Source organism: Onychostoma macrolepis, chromosome 21 (assembly GCF_012432095.1).
Source record: "Onychostoma macrolepis isolate SWU-2019 chromosome 21, ASM1243209v1, whole genome shotgun sequence".
Classification (NCBI taxonomy): Eukaryota; Metazoa; Chordata; class Actinopteri; order Cypriniformes; family Cyprinidae; genus Onychostoma; species Onychostoma macrolepis.
Genome location: NC_081175.1, coordinates 25,540,393 through 25,563,385, shown reverse-complemented (window position 1 = coordinate 25,563,385; position 22,993 = coordinate 25,540,393). Strand labels below are relative to the sequence as shown.

General features: G+C 34.3%; 1 protein-coding gene across 2 annotated transcripts in view; it reads left to right on the top strand.

Moving 5' to 3' along the window:
- Positions 1 to 19,960, top strand: part of slc4a4b (solute carrier family 4 member 4b) — a 51,342-nt gene extending 31,382 nt beyond the window's left edge. The window contains exons 8-27 of one of the 2 annotated variants that reach the window (XM_058757143.1): positions 101 to 258; positions 1,079 to 1,166; positions 1,251 to 1,405; positions 1,955 to 2,071; positions 2,736 to 2,910; positions 4,746 to 4,879; positions 6,419 to 6,687; positions 7,691 to 7,749; positions 7,913 to 8,101; positions 9,517 to 9,630; positions 10,620 to 10,781; positions 10,982 to 11,160; positions 12,072 to 12,144; positions 13,607 to 13,675; positions 14,511 to 14,618; positions 14,734 to 14,799; positions 16,028 to 16,189; positions 16,298 to 16,391; positions 17,620 to 17,687; positions 17,958 to 19,960. In XM_058757143.1, the coding sequence (XP_058613126.1) occupies positions 101 to 258; positions 1,079 to 1,166; positions 1,251 to 1,405; positions 1,955 to 2,071; positions 2,736 to 2,910; positions 4,746 to 4,879; positions 6,419 to 6,687; positions 7,691 to 7,749; positions 7,913 to 8,101; positions 9,517 to 9,630; positions 10,620 to 10,781; positions 10,982 to 11,160; positions 12,072 to 12,144; positions 13,607 to 13,675; positions 14,511 to 14,618; positions 14,734 to 14,799; positions 16,028 to 16,189; positions 16,298 to 16,391; positions 17,620 to 17,651 (2,403 nt within the window). In that variant the 3' untranslated portion in view covers positions 17,652 to 17,687; positions 17,958 to 19,960. Of the gene's footprint in view, positions 1 to 100; positions 259 to 1,078; positions 1,167 to 1,250; positions 1,406 to 1,954; positions 2,072 to 2,735; positions 2,911 to 4,745; positions 4,880 to 6,418; positions 6,688 to 7,690; positions 7,750 to 7,912; positions 8,102 to 9,516; positions 9,631 to 10,619; positions 10,782 to 10,981; positions 11,161 to 12,071; positions 12,145 to 13,606; positions 13,676 to 14,510; positions 14,619 to 14,733; positions 14,800 to 16,027; positions 16,190 to 16,297; positions 16,392 to 17,619; positions 17,688 to 17,953 lie in introns of both variants that reach the window. The other variant, XM_058757142.1, reaches the window with a different exon arrangement.
- Positions 19,961 to 22,993: the final 3,033 nt, after the last annotated feature.

Below are 22,993 nucleotides of genomic sequence, written 5' to 3'. Positions count from 1 at the left end.
TATCTGCAATAAACACAGAGCCATTTTCAGAACTAGTATCCATAAACCATCAAATTAACAAAGTTAATGTTTTGTTTTTTCTTATTGTTTATCTCTCTAGTTGAATAATAAATTCATGAAGAAAGTTCCCCGAGATGCAGAAGCATCAAACGTGCTGGTCGGCGAGGTGGACTTTCTGGACGCTCCCTTCGTGGCGTTTGTGCGTCTTCAGCAGGCCCTCATGCTAGGAGGACTCACCGAGGTTCCTGTTCCCACACGGTAACCCACTCACTGCATTTACAGGAATAGTTCACCTAAAAAATGAAAATTTGGAGATTTGGAGAAATGTAGCATTCCATCACTTACTCACCAATGGATGCTCTGCAGTGAATGGGTGCCGTCAGAATGAGAGTTCAAACAGCTTATAAAAACATCACAAAAATCCACAAGTAATCCACACCACTCCAGTCCATCAATTAACATTTTATGACATGAAAAGCTGCACAAAAAAACACTTTTAACTTCAAACTGTTGCTGCTGGCCAAAATACGAGTCCATAATCCATAATAACGCTTCCTCTAGTGAAAAAGTCTTCTTACATCAAAATACACTGACATTGCAAGCAGTGCTTGATCTGTGCATATTTCTCTCCTGATTCAGACTGATGACTTTTTCACTGGAGAAAGCAGTATTATGCATATATAAGACTTGTATTTCAGCAGGAAGCAATGGTTTGAAGTTAAAAAGATCTTAATGATGGATTTGTTTCTTACAAACACGCAGCTTTTCACTTCGCAAGATATTAATCGATGGACTGGAGTGGTGTGGGTTACTTGTGGATTATTGTGATGTTTTTATCAGCTGTTTGGACTCTCATTCTGACGGCACCCATTCACTGCAGAGGATTCATTGGTGAGCAAGTGATACAATGCGAAATTTCTCCAAATCTGATGAAGAATCAAACTCATCTACATCTTGAATGGCCTGAGGATGAGTTAAAATTTTAGCTAATTCTCATTTTAGGTGAACTCTTTCTTTAAAGCCATGCCATTCATAAATCCATTGCTATAGTAATAACAATACCTATTTGTATTTGTAGGTTCCTTTTTATTCTGCTGGGGCCCAAAGGAAAGGCCAAGTCATACCGTGAGATCGGACGTTCCATCGCCACGCTCATGTCTGACGAGGTGTGTTTATGTGCATGCTAATATAATATTTAGGTGATTTTAGCTGAACTGTGGCCTGACGCTGTGTGCTTTGGGCTCCTGCAGGTGTTTCATGACATAGCTTATAAAGCGAAAGACCGCGGTGACCTGCTGGCAGGCATTGATGAGTTCCTGGATGAAGTCATCGTGCTTCCTCCAGGAGAATGGGACCCTGACATCAGGATCGAACCTCCTAAATCCATCCCGTCTGCAGATAAACGGTACCAGCAACCAGTGACCATACCACACCGCCCTGCATCATATCTGCTGAATGAAATCCAATACTTGTTTCTTACTAATTTTGGGCTGCTGACTCCAAAAATAGTGTCTGTTTTGCCTCATGTCATTCTTTCTCACAAAATATGATGCATTATGAAGCATTTTTGCTTTTGACAATCATTCATAAGGAAAAGAAGTCTTGATTTATTTAATCAGCAGAAACACAGCCATAAATGCATGACCCCTGTTTGAACCTGAGCCAGATTACAGCTATTAAATTCTCATGATTTTTACATGCATGCCTTTGCAGATTATAAATTAAATGAAACATTTTGAATGCTTCTATTTGTCATCAAAGCATTTGACAAGTGACTGCTTTTGTTAGTTTAATAAGTGCAGTAAAACTGATATATATAATTGAAAAATCTTCATTCTTTTTTTGTGAAAAACTGTATATGATGCAAAGTTTTTATTGGTGTTTTTGAATCAGCATCATCAAAGTAGGTAAAATTGAAACAAAAACCAATGAAACTGCGTGTGTGTGTGTTTAGTAAAAACAATATTGCCGGAGGGGAGATTCTTCAGATGAACGGCGGTACTCCTCATGACGGGAGTCCAGCTGGCGGCGGCGGCCACGCGGTCGGTGATGAACTCAAATTTACTGGCAAGTAAGTATATAAACAGACACATGAACTGTGAACTTGAGTTTATACTGGCCTTTGTTATTTCTACACTGTGAAAAGTGCAGAAAATTGTGCAGTTATTTACACAATCATTCAAGATGTTTTTGAAAGAGTCTCTTCTGCTCACCAAGGCTGCATTTATTTAATCAAAAATCCAATAAAAACAGTAAATATTATTATAATTCAATATAAGACTTTTCTATTTGAATATATTTTAAAATATAATTTATTGCTGTGGTACAAAGCTGACTTTTCAGCACCATTACTCCGGTCTTCAGTGTCACATGATCCTTCAGAAATCATTCTAATATGCTGATTTGCTGCCCAAGAAACATTTCTTATTATTACCAATGTTGAATTTTTTTATTTTTTTTTATTTTTTTTGTGGAAACCATGATTTCAGGATCCTGTGATGAACAGAAAGTTCAAAAGAACAGCGTTTGTTTGAAATAGAAATCTTTGTAACATTATAAATGTCTTTACTGTCACTTTTGATCAGTTTAATGTATCTTTCCTGTAAAAGTATTAATTTATTTCCAAAAAAAAAATAGTTTTGAACAATAATATAAGAAAAAGATTCTGCTTAATCAGACTCTTAAAAACAATTGTGTTTTTTCAGGTTACCTGACCAAACGTTTTTCTCTCGTAGGTTTTGCGGCGGTCTCATTCTGGACGTCAAGAGGAAGCTCCCGTTTTACGCAAGCGACTTTTACGACGCACTCAACATACAGTCTCTGTCTGCCATCTTGTTCATTTACCTAGGAACCGTAACGAATGCCATCACCTTTGGAGGGCTGCTGGGAGACGCCACCGACAACATGCAGGTTCGACGCTTCATGTCTTTTTCTGAGCGTCTTATCGCTGTGAGTTTGTACTAAACTAGTGTCAGACGGTTCGGCTCAGCTGGGTTTATTCGGGAGCTCCTGGAAATAAAGTTTGGCTGACTTTGTGTTCACAGCTCTGGGGATTTAAAGGCCACAGATAGCCGTTTGATTATTAAACATGTCACGTCAGATATGTGTCGTGGTTCCTAGATCGGCTGTTTGGAAACAGATGTACATGTTGGGATTTGATCTGTGCTATACTGAGAGTGACTTTTCTTTGAACAACTGTGTGTATAAATAGTGTCAGGATTGTGCGTTGTACATTCAGACATGTGCAGTGACTGCAGAGTTTGCGCATATATTTAGCAGTGCATGTATATGGCGCAGGCTAAGGAGGATCAGCTATAAATAGCCTCAGATTACGCTCAAGCGCGCACACACACACACACACACACGCACATAAAATCACACAAATACACTTCTCCTTTCCTTCTCCTTTCCTGACCTCTGCCCTTTACCTACAAAGCCTGTCTCAGATAAGCTTTAGGTGCAGATTGCAGGTTGGTGAATTGATTTTGTTGTCTCATATGTTTAAAAAAACCTTGAAGATAACTTGTGTTTGGAGGTAAATATGTAAACATATCAGATATGTAAACACAAATCTGAATGCAGAACAGTTTAAATATGCTGTGATAACTCAAAATTGAGCTATCAGGCCTTCGGACTGTCAATGTGATTTTTAAAAACATTACCGTTTATCAGCTTTAATGATAAAAAACAAAAAAATGTAATAATCATAACTAACATATTATTATTAATTAGTAGTAATTATTAAATATATTTATTATTATTATTTATTTACTTTTTAAATAATGCTGTAATTGTTGTAATTTTGTAAAATGTTGTAATTATTATCACCACATTAATATATTATTATTAATTAATAATTCTTTCACTATCCAACTGAAGGCTTATTATCATTTTAATGGGTTGTTGTTCAATGAATTATTGAATTAATAATAAACAACAAAAATATATAGTAATAATAATAACACTTTTGTTTTTGTAAGAATAATTCATTTATTATTATTACATTTTAAATATACAATTATTATTATTATTATAAATTAACATGACAGTCAACTGTCGTCTGTTTATCATTTTAATGGTTGATTGTTCAGTAAATTATTGCATCAATAAACAACAACAATGACAAGAATAATTCATGTATTTTTAATAATTATTTATTATTTAATGTATTATTAGTATTATATTATTGTCATTGTTTAATTATTATTGATTAAATTAATAATAAAAATAATAATGCATTAAACTATCAAAAAAGTCAATAAAAAATAGGGCCAAGATGTACTGTGTTTTCCATGTGAATAGTTTTGCAGGTGTTTTACTCATATTTTTGAATTATACATGGCATTGTGTTGTGTTTTAGGGTGGAAGGAAAAGTCCATAAACATAAACAGAAATTTTTTTTTTTTCCTTCCATGCATTGTTTTCTTACTGTGTAGGAGTGACACACTTAAGTTTAATATTTCGAGGTTTGTTCAAATCGAACTAATCCATAGTATGAGCAGATGCTTTCGTAAGAAAACTCCAGTGGTTTGTGTTGGAAACAGGCGTTTGTCTGAATAAGCACTTTCAGATTTGACTGTAAGGCAGAAAAGTGCTTTTGACATATAAGAAGCAGCTGCCGTCACATACGGGCTGGAATCTGATAAGAGGTGCTGTTTTAGTGCTTTCCCGCGCACATGGCTTCAAATGCACTACCTTCGCTGTGATTTTCCACTTGACGTCTGTGTTTTTGTCTGTCTGTGCAGGGTGTGTTGGAGAGTTTTGTCGGGACGGCGTTGACTGGTGCTGTGTTCTGTCTGTTTGCGGGTCAACCTCTCACTATCCTGAGCAGCACCGGACCCGTGCTCGTCTTTGAGCGCCTGCTCTTTAACTTCAGCAAGTGGGTGTCACATACACACAGATACATACTAAAATAATAAGCCTTCAGTGGATGATTTTGTTAACAATATATAATGTATAATATACATTATATATTGTTATAGGCTCTTTTTTCATTTTAATTGTTCATTGTAGCTTGATTCATTCATTCATTTGATGTACAATCACCAATGTTTATATGATTTATTCCAGTCAGATTTATATTTATATATATGTTTAAACATCAGCTTGGACTTGGATCCATCCACAAAGTTTATACCTCCTCTCTGTATTGATGTGTCATATTTAGTTTGACCAAAAACAAGCAGCAGTCCCAGGAACTCTTGTAGCTGTGTGTCATCTGAGGCACAAAACCTTCTGACTTATCTGGAATCAAGATGCATCTTATTGTTTTCCTGTTTCCGCCAAGGTCCCGTCTCTCTGTCTGTGTGTGTCTGTGTGTGTCTGTGTGTGTCTGTGTGTGTCTGTGTGTGTCTGTGTGTGTGTCTGTGTGTGTGTGTGTGTGTGTGCGTCTGTGTGTGTGTGTGTGTGTGTGTGTGTGTGTGCGTCTGTGTGTGTGTGTGTGTGTGTGCGTCTGTGTGTGTGTGTGTGTGTGTGTGTGTGTGTCTGTGTGTGTCTGTGTGTGTGTGCGTGCATTTCTCTGTCTCTCTGTGAGGTTTCAGGTTTCTGTGTTTATGTTCCATTATGAATAATTGAGTCAGATTTCATGTCTGCTTCTGCTGGCGTGTGTCAGTCAGTTCTAACATGATTAGTACTTTCTAATAAAAAAAGAGTCTGGATTCAGTCCGTAACACAAGGAAGACTAAAGAGAAGAGTTGCTTGGAAATTAATCCAAACACGTACATAACAAATGCATGTGTATGCTTACATTTGTAATTAAAAATGAATAACAATTAAAGATAAAATAAATTATTATTATTATTATTATTATTATTATTATTATTATTCAATTAAATAAAATTAAAATAAATAAATTTAAATAATAATTAAACACACACACACACACATTTAATTCTTAATAAAAAATATTATATATTATATTTTTATTATGTATTATATTTTAAGTATACATATATTATTCTATTTAAAAAAAAAAAAAATATATATATATATATATATATATATATATATATATATATATATATATATATATATATATATATATATATATATATATATATATATATATATATATATATATATATATATATATATATATATATATATATATTAATGAATTGGGAGATTTAAAAAGGAGATTAAAAATTGCTTTTAGTTTAGAGCATTATGGGATCAGTGGCACATGAGTGCTCTGGCTATGTATTAAATATTTTGAGTAAAAAAGAAGCCCATCCAGGTAATCCTTGCAAAAAGAAAATTTGCATACTGCATGTGAATTTGTTTCAAAACCAGAGGATAGTATGACATTTCAAACATATTGCAAGTCATTCTTTTTTCTCGTCCTCTGATTGGTTGATTGTTTTCCTCCTAATCTGTGATTGTAGAAGGGTGATGCTGATGTGTGTTTTGATTGGTTCAGGGATAATGATTTCGACTATCTGGAGTTCCGGCTGTGGATCGGCCTGTGGTCTGGCTTCTTGTGTCTGGTCCTGGTCGCCACAGACGCCAGTTTCCTGGTGCAGTACTTCACCCGCTTCACCGAGGAGGGGTTTTCTGCTCTCATCAGCTTCATCTTCATCTATGACGCCTTTAAGAAAATGCTCAAACTGGCTCACCATCATCCAATCAACTCAGACTTCAACATGGACCTGGTCACGCAGTACGGATGCCACTGCAGTCCTCCAGACGGTGAGACGATGACTGAGTGAAGGAGAAGATCAGAGAGAGAGTGTGTGTGCGATAGAAAAATGCCAAAATAATCAGTATTTATCTTATCATTTACATTTTTATTAATGTTATTAATATAATAATAATAATTTATTAACATCATTGCTTGTTTTCAGAGAAAGTATCTTAATATTTAAAGGTTTATTCTTTTATTGACAGGTTGTTACTTTGTTTGAATTTCTTACATTTTCTTTTTTCTTTCAATTATGCACATGATTTGGATATTCTTATCGGAAAACAACACATAATACTCATGTTTTGTATTTGATTTTTGATTATTTAATATTTTTAACATTATATTGCATTTACCACTGCAACATACAGTAGTTTTCTAATGTGCTTTTTTCATTTGGCATTTGGTACATTTTGGTAAATTTTCAGTTATTTTAGCTTTTTCACATTTCTTTTATCCGTTTTAGCAATCATGTGATTCACATTTCTTTTATAATTTTTCTACATGCTATTTATTTATTTTAATATTTATTTTTAGTTTTATATTTTTGTAATAATAATAATATTGTAACATAAATATCAGAGAAATATCTTAATATTTAAATGTTTATTATTATTTTTTGCTCTATTGACAAATGGTTATTTAAAAAATATATATATTTTATAATTGACTTTTTTAATTATTATACATGCTGTTTTCTTTCTTTCTGTCTTTCTTTCTATCTATCTGTCTTATTAATTAATTTGTATAAATATAACAATATACTAATAGTAATATATTAACATTAATACTTGTTTTCAGAGAAAATATTGTAATATTTAAGTTTTCACCCTATTGACAAATTATTACTTTGAATTTTAGACATTTTCTTTCAGTTTTGCACATGACTTGTATATTTTATTAGAAATCAGGAAAAAATACTAATCAAGAAAATGAATGAGTGAGAAACTGACATTCAACATCAGGTTTAATATAAAACTTAACTCATAATTTGTGTCTTTGATTCAAAAGGCAACATTTCAGCCGTGTACATGGAGAAAATGGAGGCTCTGATGAACAGCACTGGACAGGTTTGTGTTGATCATTATTAAATTATTAAAATACCCACAAAGCATCAGTACATTTAGATCAGTTAAAAAAATGGGCAGTTACTGCACAAATACAACACATATGTAATTTAAACAGAATGAAAGGTTGTTTAATTTGTAATTATTCGTGTCTGTGTCTGCGCAGCATCATCTGAACGCGACCTGGGCGTCTTTGACTCGCTCTGAGTGTTCGGAGTGGGGCGGTCAGCTGGTGGGATCGGCCTGTGAATACGTCCCTGATATCACACTGATGTCCTTCATTCTGTTCTTCGGCACATACACCTGCTCCATGGGTCTGAAGCAGTTCAAAACCAGCCGCTTTTTCCCAACTACGGTACACAAACACACACATCATCAGCACTCATTAATGAGGATCTTAATTGTCTTATGCTTTACTCATGAGGATATTCCTCCTCACAGGACTGGGAAACTCTGTACACACACACACACATATTCGCAGACGCGCGTGCACGCACACACACACACACACACAGGCTTTAAACTTCAATCTGAAACTCATTGCTTCTGAATTAAAGCTGTATTTTGGTTTGGCAGCTGTAATGGAAAATAGTCCATCACTGATCCGTCCAAAAATGCTGTAGCATATTACCAATTTGCACTCATTAAAACATCGTAAATCTCCATTAATCTCCACTAATTAGAGATTAGATTTAAAGATTACAGTTTTCACTTTCAATTCTGGTATTTATAGTGCATTTCTTGTCAGTTATCAGTGATGTATTTGTTTTTGATTTTGATTATTGAGTTGCATTTAACAACGCAACATACATTTTACTAATGAGTTTTTCTGCATTAGGCATTTTTGATTTATACATTTTTACATCCTCTTTTTTTTTTTTTACCTGCGTGTAAAATGCACCCATCCTGCATGCCATATTTTTTCTTTTTACATACGTTTTTAGGTGTTAACTCTTTTGTCCTAAAACATATAACTCACATTTTTTAATAATTATTAAACGCGCTTTTCATTTATTTTATTTTATTTTATTTAATGAATTGAATATATAAAAAAAATGTTTTTTTATTGTCTTTGGGTGAAGTGCAAAAAATTATGGAAAAAGTAAAAGAAATGGTGACCGCATATTAAAATGTTCACTTTCACTTCATGCATTTTTGATTTATACATTTTTACATCCACTTTTGTGCCTGTCCCGTACAAAATATTTTTTAGATTTATGTAAATTTTAAGTTGCTATAACGTTTGTTGTAAATCATATAGTTCACATTTTTAATAATTATTAAACATGCTATTTTATATATATATATATATATATATATATATATATATATATATATATATATATATATATATATATATATATATATATATATATATATATATAATTTTATTTTTGATCAAGTCCTGTCCTATTTTTTCATTGAATATCTTGCTTTGCTTGAACTTTTGAACGGCACATTTTTAAAGTAAAATGGTTTTATATTGATTTTAAGTGAACAAAAAGTGGTAAAAAGATGGAAAAATTAAACAAGTGGTGACTGCATCTAATATTTCCACTTTCCCTTTATGCATTTATATTAATTATAACATACAATCTTGATGTTGACAGCAACACAAAATACTGACAAAAAAGTTATAAATGTATTATTAAAAAACAGTTTATTACATAAAATACTGATGCTGAAAAGCCCCATGTTATTTTCCATAATCTGAACTGTTTGAACTGTCCATGTGAAGTCATATGCTGAAGAGTTGTTTATATTTTGCAGGTCCGCAAACTGATCAGTGATTTTGCCATTATTCTGGCCATTTTGATCTTCTGTTGTGTGGACGCACTGATCGGTGTGGATACACCCAAACTACTAGTGCCAAGTGAATTCAAGGTGTGTATGTGTGTTGAATGGGTTAGTGTCTTTGTGAGGGCCTTCTATGTTACAGTAATCCTTTAATAGTCCCAAAACACTCACTGAAGTCTGACACTTGAAACCTCTAATGCATGTGTGTGTCACAAACAGACACAACTGTACGTCATGAGAGAATCCAGTGCTCGTATTGTTACTGCAAAATCTGTATTGGCACAAGCTAAATCGATATAACTTTCATTTGTAATGCTAACAAACCATAATACATGATATAATATATAACAGATCAATAGATCATTTAGTTTCAAATATAATTATGATGCTCATATTTCTATTTGAATGTAGATACTATAACTATATAATATGCATAAATTATGTAATGTCATATATATATATATATATGTATGTATATATGTATATAAAGAGTTCAGATGCAAAAGTGCCACCTGAAATCATATGTTTATGTTCAGTTTTTTCACTTTAATGGCATAGAAAACAATCTATTCATTGCCATTAAAGTGAAATTACTAAACCTACACACATGAGCCTGATAAAAATGCTCATTTTAGAAGAAAATTTCAAATGGCACTTACAGGCTTTTGCATCTGAACACTTCATACATATACACACATTTTAATTAAATATTGAAATACTTAACAGAAAACGTTTAAGTGTTTTATATAAAATGCATATATGTAGGCTATATACTGTAATATATATTATATAAAATGTGTGATTTAAATGTAAAAATATTTTTAATATATAATTAAATATTATACACACGCACACAAATATATAAAATATATGTATTTTTATTTTAAATATGTGTGTGTGTGTATATATATATGTATATATGTACATTTAATAAAAATTTCAAATTCATATAAAGTTAAAAACAAAATAAAAATATGCTAAATATATAATAAAATATTATATTCAAAATAATATATAATAATTTTTTTTAAATTATTATTAGTTCTAATTATCCTGTATTTTTCTACCCTAAATAGCCGACAAATCCAAATCGTGGTTGGTTTGTTGCTCCGTTTGGAGGAAACCCATGGTGGGTTTACCTGGCCTCGTTCTTACCTGCTCTTCTGGTCACTATCCTCATCTTCATGGACCAGCAGATCACGGCGGTCATCGTCAACCGCAAGGAGCACAAGCTGAAGGTACAAACGGCTGATTTGATGATACACAGACTCTGGGGCTGTTGTGGAGTATAATGAGGGATTATGGTCAGAGGATTACACCGCTGCACGCTAACCTCTGAGCCAGGAATCAGATCTCAAACACACACTACTGTGCTTAATATGGAGAACTGATCATTCACTTCAGGTAACGAGTGTTATTTTTCTCGCTCTGAGTGCAGAAGGGAGCCGGGTATCACCTGGACCTGTTCTGGGTCTCCATTCTCTTGATCGTGTGTTCATTCACGGGTCTGCCGTGGTACGTGGCGGCGACCGTCATCTCCATCGCACACATAGACTCCATCAAGATGGAAACTGAGACCTCAGCACCCGGGGAACAGCCCAAATTCCTTGGAGTTAGGTGAGGGGAAAAAAAGTCAAAATGCCTTGAAATCTTGAGGAAAACTTAGCTTAAGTCACTCTTTTTAACTAGGAAAAACTTGATTACAGCATCAAGAGGTTTGTCCATCCTCACTGAAAAAACAACCAATCATAACCATTTAAACAAGTTTAATATGCCATATTTTATTTGTTAAACAAGTTTCATTTGTTAACATTAATTATCTATATTATTTAACATGAACAATTCTTTTGAAGCATTTATTAATCTTAGTTAATGTTAAGTTCAACGTTTACTGGCACATTATTAAAATCAAAGGTTTTCTGTTAACGTTAGTTAATGTACTCTGAACTAATATGAACATTAACAAAGGTTAATAAATGCTGTAAAAAATTGTTGATTGTTAATTCATGGTAGTTAATGCTAATGTTAACAAATAACACCTTATTGTGAAGTTACCAAAATAACTTCACAATAATAAAAAATATTAATAACGACATATTTAAGAAAAACTGATAAAAAACACAAAAATGACTAAAATGTTAACTAAAAGTGAAAAATAAAATCTAAAATTTATAATAGTGTGTCAGTGATAATAAAATAACACTGGTGTAAATGTAAATATAATGCCAGTGTATATACAATTTAATGACATCACATGAGATAAACACCTATTTTTGCACAGCATTTATTCATTCATTAATAAAATTAAAAGCAGAAGTAGTTTATTATCCATTAACGTTTATTATGCATTGTCGAGGCTGACATTAGGACGAGGCAACATTCCCCTTTTATCGTGATGCTAATAATCTCAAAATGACTGAATAGCTAAAATGAATGATGTGATATGTCAGTTTATGACTAGTAATGTGTTTTGAATCAGTTGACATGAGTGTGGCTCATGCTTGTTTTGTTGATTGTTTCTCATGCAGGGAACAGAGAGTCACAGGAACAATGGTGTTTATTTTGACGGGTCTGTCGGTCCTCATGGCCCCCATTCTGAAGGTTTGAACTTTCATATTTATTAAACTCACTCTATACTGTCTTTTTGCATACTAAAACTCATCTTTCTCCAGGAGCGTAAGACAGAACGTTAAACACGTTTATAGTGTTTAATGCATGTGTGTTTGCTTTGAGTTTATGTGTCCTGCCAAAAGTTGACAAAATATGCTTTTTTTAGCACATAAACATATTTATCAGTTTTTTTCTCTTCTGGGAAAACAGACCACAAATATGAATGACTCATGACTCTGGCTTGTCAAATAGCAGGATCATAATTAATCTGTGATGTAAACAGAAGAGTATTTAAGAAAATATCAGTTGTGTCTACAAAATATTTCTTAGAGTATTTTAAGCAATTCTAGTTATTTTTCTCAAGTGAATTAAGTAGGGTTTATAAATACTGTATAAATAACTATATTTATATAGCACTGTATCCACAACTCCATTAAACTTGATTACTTAAATTGTTATATATGATTATATATTGTTTTATATTATTATTATATTACATACATTAAATAGATAAACATTTATTTTGTGCATTATTTATAAATATCATCATAATAAAGATATTTAATAAATGTTAATTATATATAAATTAATTTATAAATATCTAAATATTTATAAATAAATATATATATATATATATATATATATATATATGTGTGTGTGTGTGTGTGTGTGTATATATATATATATATATATATATATATACATACACACATTGGTACTGAAAGTATTCAGACCCCCTTAAATTTTTCACTCTTTGTTATATTGCAGCCATTTGCTAAAATCATTTAAGTTATTTTTTTCCTCATTAATGTACACACAGCACCCCATATTGACAGAAAAACACAAAATTGCTGACATTTTGGTAGATTTATTAAAAAAGAAAAACTGAAATATCACATGTGAAATAGCACAAAGAGTGAAAAATTTAAGGGGGTATGAATACTTTCCGTACCCACTGTATATGTGTGTATGTATATGTATACAATTTAGAGATATTATCTTTATTGTGGTATTACTATCACTGCACCATGGTACTGGCACAGTCATTTATTTTTATTTTTATATGGTGTCCAAAAAAACCATTAAACCATGGTATAACTGTATATTTTTTCAGTGGTTGGTGCAGTTACTGCCCCCTACTGGATATTTACTTTGTAAACATCACAGTTTTGTAAAGGCTATTGACCTGTGAGTGGGGGGAAAAAACTCATACCAGGATGTAGAGGCTTTTGTTTTCATTATAAGCTGTTTGCATTGCTCAAATCTTCTCCTTTGGAGCATATTATGTTGACTAGGTTGGATTTGGGGTGTGCTTGGTGGATACTGCTTTTGTCTTTGCGTAACCTTTGATTCTGTATGTGTGTACAGTATTGCTCTGTGTGTTTGAAGACAAACTGAAGCGGTATTATTTATATAATGCTGCAATACTGTGTGGTTGGTTTGATCCCTGCAGTTCATCCCTATGCCCGTCCTGTACGGCGTGTTCCTCTACATGGGTGTCGCTTCTCTCAATGGTGTCCAGGTGAGTTCATGCAGCGCAGCGAGTGTCATGTTACTGTTCAGCAGAAAGAGACCCTAATCTTCCCGACTACCTGAGCTCCGCTGGAGCCTGGGAACCCGACCGATTCCAGAACATGATCTGAGTTCAGGAAAGTTGGGATAAATCAGGCATAGGCAGGATTTTCACGGTGTAAAATGCCTGGATAAACCTAGAGCACTTCAGGACAGATTTGCACATCAAAATGTGCATTTGTTTAATGGTGGTTGCTGTTAAACCTTGATGCACAAGTCATCCCAACCCTTTTACATCTTACTTAGTAGAAATAATCTATATTTTTTAATGTAAATATTATATTTTTATTTATTTTATTATTATTATTTACTTATTTATTTTACATTTTTGTGACAACTGGATTTTTATTATAAAATTATTACATTTTGATTTTTTAAAGTAGAATTCATATATATTATATATTTTAATAAAATTATTTTAAGTAGTTTTATTTTTATTTGTTAATTAAAATATAGAAAAACAAATAGAATTTAAATAGAATAAATGGGATATTTTATACCCTTTTTAATAGAATACATATATTGCATATTATATATTTAAATAAGATCATTTTAATTGTCATTATATTATATATATCTATTTATATACAGAATGTTTTTATTTACTTGTATATTTATTATTACATTTTATATTTTTGTATAGAAAATATTATATTAAAATGAAATATACTTAATTATCTTAGATAATTTAATTTTCAAAATATTGTTGTTGTTTTTTTACATTTTTGTGACAACAGGATATCTGCCTCTGAATAAACTACGAATACATTTTTTTGTGTCTGTAGTTTATGGATCGTCTCCAGCTCTCGTTGATGCCTGCAAAACACCAGCCAGATCTGATCTACCTGAGACATGTACCGCTCAGACGGGTTCACTTGTTCACCTTCATACAGGTGTGTGTGTGTGTGTGTGTGTGTGTGTGTGCTCACATGCTCAGTCTCCTAACAGGGCTCAGATCTATAGCTTTAGTGCTGTATGTGCATGATGAATGTGTGTGTCTGTTCACAGGTGCTGTGTTTGGCTCTGCTGTGGGTGCTGAAGTCAACAGTAGCAGCCATCATATTTCCTGTGATGGTGAGTCAAAATACGCTTAGTCAGCTTAATGGTCATCGGATGTGCACTGCACACAAAACTGGTTTATAGTTTATACTTTTTAGCATTAAAATGCCTTTAGTATGAATTAGGTTGTGGTTAACACGTCTTTTTGCTGTGAAATCTTTACTAATTTATATGACGTAAACATAATCACTTTTATATCTTTATTAGTATTTAAAGTTGAACATTTACTGTACTGAAACTTTGGTTTACTTGATTGTCCATACATCATTTTTTTAGAAAAATCATGTTCAAACGTGAGTCTCAAATATGATTATTAGGCTTTTGAGGAACATTTATTTAACGTCATTGTATTACATTGCATTATATGTTTGGATCATAAAACTAAGTATTTAAATATCATCTTACTAAGACATTATTGGAACATAAAGAGTGAAAACTGATATTTATATACACTTTATGCATGTAGCGTAATACTTCATACAAATCTAATACTTTTAATACTGTTATAAAGATCTCATTGACTTCTGTCAGAATTCCATCTTTCTTTTTGACCACATAAATGTCAGAAACTGCATCAAATTGCATATTTTGCTGAGTTTGGGCCTCTGAATAAAATTTAGATGTTTTTTCTTTATCAAAAAAAGAGCACCATATTCTCATTATATCATACAATGTGAGCCTGATGTATCAAATATGTGACCCTGGACCACAAAACCAGTCTTAAGTCGCTGGGGTATATTTGTTGCAATAGCCAAAAATACATTGTATGGGTCAAAATTATCCATTTTTCTTTTATGCCAAAAATCATTAGGATATTAAATAAAGATCATATTCCATGAAGATATTTTGTAAATTTCTTACTGTAAATGTATCAAAATTTCATTTTTGTTTAGTAATATGCATTGCTAAGAACTTAATTTGGACAACTTTAAAGGCGATTTTCTCAGTATTTAGATTTTTTTGCACCCTCAGATTCCAGATTTTCAAATAGTTGTATCTCAGCCAAATATTGTCCGATCATAATAAACCATGCATGAATGGAAAGCTCATTGACAAATTGACACTTAAGACTGGTTTTGTCATCCAGGGTCACATATAACAATCAAAACACATATACATCTTATTTTATCTTATTAAAGTTTCTATAAACTGTTCCATTTCCCAAAAAAACCTATTATTTCGGATGTGAGTCTATACAGGGTTAATCTTCACACATCTGAGATCTCTTTCTGTTCTTTTCCAGATTCTTGCGTTGGTCGCGGTGAGAAAGGCCATGGATTATGTGTTCTCGCAGCACGATCTCAGTTACCTGGATGACGTCATGCCCGAGAAAGACAAGAAGAAGAAAGAGGACGAGAAGAAGAAGAAGAAAAAGAAAGGCAGCATTGACAGCGACATGAACGACGTGAGTCTCTCTCTCTTTCTCTCTCTCTCTCTCTCTCTCAGTGTGTGTTAGAAACAAGTGCTTCAGTAAAGCTGCAGTGGTAAGAATGTCCCACCCCTGCGTTTACAGTCGGATTTTCCAGCCAATGAGAACGTTCCCAGTATAAAGATCTCCATGGAGGCCTTGGAACAGGAGCCAGTGCTGGGGGAGAAGCCCTCAGACCGTGAGTAAACACGCAGGGTTTCCCTCCACCTCGCGCAGGGGCTCCAGCCGTCACTCTGTCCTCTTACTAACAACTTTAATAATGGCCTCTCCCTCCCCTCTTCCGGCTGTCGTCACACACGCCACCGCAAAACATCTCTGAATCCAGTCTTTCTCTTTGTTTATGCTGTTGCTTGGTTTCCTGGTCTGTGGATCAATAACAGATAACACACGCTTAATCACTATGTGTACTGTATGTATTAAAGTCAACGTGCAGTCAAAATGGACCCTGTTTACTTTCCTAATACATTTTCCTGGTCTTTTCGTGCGTGATTCAATGCAAATGTTTGTCTTTTAGCGAAATAACTTGATCCGCCTTTAAAACCAATTGACTTTTTGCACTTATTTCTCAATCTCTCCAAACACCTGGGTTTTTTCTGCTCTATAGGGATGGGAATTATGTGGAATTTAACGATTAATGATTTCAGGTTCGTAACGGTTGCACTGACGATCCTTTTTGTTAATTATTGTGGGAGAAACAATGCACATTGTTTAAAACACAATTCCTATTCACAACCTTATTTAACCTTACTTAATATTTCTATTATGAATAAATGCTGTTCTTTTGAACTTTCTGTTTATCAAATAATCCTAAAAAAATATATTAGTTTCCACAGAAATATGAAGCAGCACAACTGTTTTCAGCGTTGATGATAATAATAATAAATGTTTCTTGAGCAGCAAATCAGCATATTAGAATGATTTCTGAAGGATCATGTGACACTGAAGACTGGAGTAATGATGCTGAAAATTCAACATATATTCAAACAAAAAAACTGTTATTTTAAATTGTAATAATATTTCACAATATTACTGATTTTACTTTATTTTTGATCTAATAAATGCAGCCGTGGTGAACAGAAGAGATTCTTTCAAAAACATTAAAACATCTTACCAACTCCAAAATCACAAAATGATGTTTTAATTTCAAGAAAACACTGAATCATTGTTTCATTTAAAATCCTGTTTCATTCAAAAGTGTCACATTACGGAAGTAAACTGGGTTGCAAACATGTTGACTTTAACCTGATGGGTTTTATCTCTGCATTTCCTGTTCTTTACTACTTTTAATTCTAACCATTAACCAATCAACTCTTCTTTTCAGCTGCATCATAACACCTTTATTATGATCTGATAATCTGCCGTGTGTATGTATGTATATTAACAGCACATGTGTTTGTTTCTCATAGGAAAGCCCATGTCCTTCCTCACTCCCTACTGATGGAAAGCACTTTTTCCTTTCCAAGACTGTGTCAAGGTAAATCTGTGTGTGTGAGAGCTTGTGTGCACATGCATGTCTATAATTATCCAGCTTAGATCAACATGAATTCCACGCTGGCTCCGGCTGGTTTATGGTGGTTAGTGCTGGTCAAGCTGATGGAACCAGCACTACCATGTTCATTTTAGCCTTAATTTTGGTAAAATCACTGTAATGCATTGGCAGACCAATCAGTTTATAATGCATGTCTATGAGCTGTGTTTTTGTAATCACATCTAACAGCTCTCTCTTTCGCTTTCTCCTAGTCAGGATTTAAACCCCTTTAAGAAGATGGTGCCTCAGATCAGAATCGATTTGGACCCCGAAAACAACAAATTCTTCTGGAAAACTCCAGCCTCCGAAACGTCTCTTTAAACACTCCTGAAAACACTTTCACGCATACACCTTTATGTCCAGATGATGGTTTGGTCAATCAGCTAAACAAAAAACTTTGCTTGAATGTTTCTTTTTAAAATCCAAAAAAGACACATGTCATTTCAACACTACAACCTATAGCTGCACAAACACAAACTCTTTAGTTTTTTTTTTTTTTTATTGAATTTTGTTTTAGCTCTTCAGTATATCCTCCTGATGTTTTGGTAGCATTACTGTTGGAAAGTTGAAAAGAGTATTTTTGGTATCGATTTATTTTTAGGTTCTGGGTCCAGACTGATTTTTTTCCAATCATTTTTAAACTTTAATAACCGTATTTTATTAAAGAGAAAGCATATCAGAATGATGTCATAATCAGTCTTAATAATGTAGAAAAAAATTATGTATGAAACGAAACAAATTTGAGGTTTGAGTTTTCTTTTGGCCAAATAACTGCACTTCATTCAAATGAGCACATTAGATCAAATTAACTAAAAATATCAATGAACAAATTAAATTTTCTATGGAAGCCTGAATAAGAATGAATTATTTCACAACTCCTTCTTTTTTTTTTCTCTTTTTTTTTTATAGCTCACAATTCCGACTTTTATTCTCAGAAATGTAAAAATCTGAAAATTCTGAGAAAAAAAGTCAGAATTGAGATTTTAACAGAATTGCAAGAACAAAGTCAGAATTGTGAGATAAAAGGCCGCAATACATTTTTTTTAAACAAGCTTCCATAGTTTTCTTTGATACTTTTAGTATGTTTTTTTCATCCGAAAACTCAAACCTTTAGTCTTTTAGAAGTGTATTTAAGTGTATATTATTACTAAACCACAATGGTGGCCGTATTTATCCCAATAAGGGAAACTGCCGTTTTAAAGACAAAAATCTTTCCTGTTCTTAACAAGACACTTAAAGTGGGAAACACTCGATATGAATACCATTTTCTAGTTCTACCTCTTATAATGGACTGTAGGTGCCAGGCACTCTGTGTTTGAGTGAAGCATTTCTCTATGCAGTATGTAACGGATGTCAACGGCGATCTTAAAGTCACGTGACGCGAAGAAGAGCGGGAACCGCGCTGGATGCCTCTTGACTAAATTCCCTCTGCCCTTTTGTGAACTCTAGATCTGTTTATTCGTTGTAAATGACAATCCATAACAGGGCGGATACTTTCAATGTGATTGCGTTCAATGTATTTACTATGAAGCAGATGATTTATGGTGATTTTATGATTGGATATTTTTATTGTACTTTTTTTAAAAAGAAGTAATGCTGTAGATAGCGACGTCTTTTATACTGAGATGAAACGTTGAGAGGTGTAAGGACTCAATAAATGAGATTTAATGTGGAACAGCTGCACCAAGTGACAGCAATACGCAGATTTCCTTGTTTTTGTGTGTGTGGGAACTTAAATACTGCCATTAAGACAGATAATTTTCTCTTATGTTTGGCACAAGGATATTTCAATCGTTAAATCTGGTGTAGAATATTTTTTAAACATCACATTAACACCACAGTCGTTAAAACTTGAATTTAGAGGCACAAGTCAGTGTTTGTACATAGATGTGTTTATCATCATCATTCTCTGATCAATAATGTCTTCCATTTCTTTTGATTGTATTGCATTGCCTGTGCATTTTCAAGGACTGTTTTAGCCAGATGCATATGTAGTGTGAAATGGTGTTTCCATAAATCATTTCTATTAGATGCTGTTTTTTAAAAACCTAATATTGAGATGTATTTATTGTCCTTAATTCTCTTCTGGAAGCTGTCTTACTCTCTGATTATGACGCTACAGGCAATAATGAGATTAACAGTTGATCGCTGTTCTGTAAAAGGGAATCACCCTGTAGCACTGTGAGGCGATGGGCAAATTAAAGCAATTATTAAACCTCTTTCTAGTGGTGTGATGCATTCAAATGAGCTTTTATATGTTGGACGTATACTTCACTACACTCAAATGACATAAGGAGCTTGTCTGTATGATTTAAAGCCATAAAATTTTATAGAAAAATAATTTAGTCAGGGTAGCGCCATATTTAATTCCTGACAGGAATGAGAACGAGGCCGCGAGGGAAAGAAGTACAGCGCGTTTACACGATGCGCACTAACGGAAAAAAAAAACATTGTGTGGACAAAAACTTCATGAAACAGTTCTGAAACTTATGATTTTTGACCATTACTACATCTTTATACAGCACATGTCATTTTAAGACTGTTGTAAATCGCAGCCTCGTTTTCGCCCGCATTAAAATCAAAATGGCGTCTAAAGATACGATGGATTTTTAAAATCGATTTATACATTTAAGTTGAAAAAGGATAAATATTTACATAAATTCAATTTAAAACACATATAACCTACTAATTAACTAAAGGAAAAAAAAATAATAAACCTTTCCAATTCTCCCTCCGAGGTCAAAGGGCTTCAGGCCAAAGCCAAAAGGCTCTACGTAACAGAACCTGAAATGGGAATCTGGGTCTAATCTGGATAAAAGCCCAGAGGCCAGAGACACTGTGTTCTAGCCCTTGTAATCTCTCATCTTCAAGTCATTCCTTAGAACTGGAAAGATCTCCTTCATTGCCTTTCTGAATCCAACATAACACCGTATTCTCATTTCTTGCACTTCTCTGACCAAATCTTGACATCCTCGTAATCGCTTTCACGCACATGTTTCACTGAGATAAACCGTGTTTACATGTGGATAAACGGCAGAATGACTGGTGGTCATTATCTAAATTGCTCACTATCACCGCACATGCATCTTCCAATAATCAGGGCTGAAACTCGCATATTTTCCATTTCAGTAATTCAGGATCTCATCACGGGAATGGATTTAGCACGCAATGAAGCTAAAAGGCCCGTCACACCGGACTAAATGTCATCACATGCTTGGACTACTTTAATACGGAGTCGTTAGAAGTTTCTTTGATCATCTCCTGATATGTGGCCTTTCTCACGAATTTCACCTTCTCTGTCCGCTGGACACATATATTGTCCTGCGCTGTGATGGGATGTAAGCAAACGCACTTCTGCTCTATTAACCCAAGGGTCACTGTATAGCAATGAGTAAGACCTCTGGGATCGAGCCAGGAACCTTCAAATGAGCTTTTATATGTTCGATCAATCATACAGATTTCTCATTCCACATAATTGACTTAAAGAGACTCTATTTGAGAATGAGAGAGAATGAGAATGAGCTTTATTGCCAGGTATGTTTACACATACGAGGCTACAGTGCAACAGAATGACAGTGACAGGACAGGACACAGATAATAAAAAGAATAATATACAAATATACAAAATAGCAAAAACACAATATATAATATAGACAATTATGTAGCCCTATCCAGCCCTTTTGCTCACTCTGGATGAGTACTGTTCTTGGAGACTGGAGAGGGTTGTATCAATGATTCGCTCAGCAGTCCGGACTACCCTCTGTAGTTTTCTGAGGTCAGATTTGGTAGCTGAGCTGAACCGGACAGATTCAATGATGGCGGAGTAGAACTGTTTCAGCAGCTCCTGTGGCAGGTTGAACTTCCTCAGTTGGTGAAGGAAGTACAACCTCTGCTGGGCCTTTTTCACAATGGACTCAATGTGATTGTCCCACTTCAGGTCCTGAGAAATTGTGGTGCCCAGGAACCTGAATGACTCCACTGCAGTCACAGTGCTGTTCATGATGGTGAGTGGGGGGAGAGCAGGGGGGTTTCTCCTGAAGTCCACGATCATCTCCACAGTTTTGAGCATGTTCAGCTCCAGGTTGTTGAGACTGCACCAGACAGCCAGCTCCTTAACCTCCTGTCTGTAAGCACACTCGTCACTGTCCTGAATGAGGCCGATAAGTGTGGTGTCGTCTGCAAACTTCAGGAGCTTGACAGAGGGGTCTTTAGATGTGCAGTCATTGGTGTAGAAGGAGAATAGCAGTGGGGAGAGAACGCAGCCCTGAGGGGCACCAGTGCTGATTATGCGGGTGCTGGATGAGAATTTTCAAGATGGTCCTCACTGCAGAACACAAGATCCAGGGGGCGTGGTTGGATCTAGATCCAACTCCTCCCATCTTACATATACCTAAGCCTACCCGTCTCCACCCCTGATCCCTAAACCTCCACCCCCTGGATGTGGATCCAACCCCGCCCCCTGGATCTTTGTTCTGCAGTGAGGGGCTACTGGAATTTTCCAAGCTTTAGCTGCTGCCTGTCTGTCAGGAAGCTGTTGATCCACTGACAGGCGGAGGTGGGGACGGAGAGCTGAGTTAGTTTGGGATGATGGTGTTAAAAGCGGAGCTGAAGTCTACAAACAGGATCCTCACACAAGTCACTGGTCTGTCCAGATGCTGCAGAACATAATGCAGTCCCATATTGACTGCATCGTCCACATACCTGTTTGCTCTGTAGGCAAACTGCAGGGGGTCCAGTAAGGGTCCAGTGATGTCCTTAAAATAAGCCAAAACCAGTCTTTCAAAAGACTTCATGACCACAGATGCTAGAGCCACAGGTCTGTAGTCATTAAGTCCAGTAAGTTTGGGTTTCTTTGGGACAGGGATGATGGTGGAGCGTTTGAAGCATGAGGGGACTTCGCACAGCTCCAGTGATACATTTATATGAATATATTTTTCTTCCATTAATCCATTTACCACCATTGATCTGTTGACCACTATGCCACAACACCCCTTGATACTAAAGGTAAACCCATGTATATTTTTATGTGGAATCACTTGTTTATAAGTGGATTAAAAGTGAGAAAATAATATTTTATTAGCTTTATAATTAACTATTATTACTAACACCATTGAGACTTTACAAAACAGTAATGTAGCTCTTTATCATAGTTCAGCACTCTAAAAAATAATAGGCAAAATATTTTATTCCATGAACTAATCAAAATTAATTTTAACCAATTTCAACTTTATTTTTTAAGTTATATGACATTT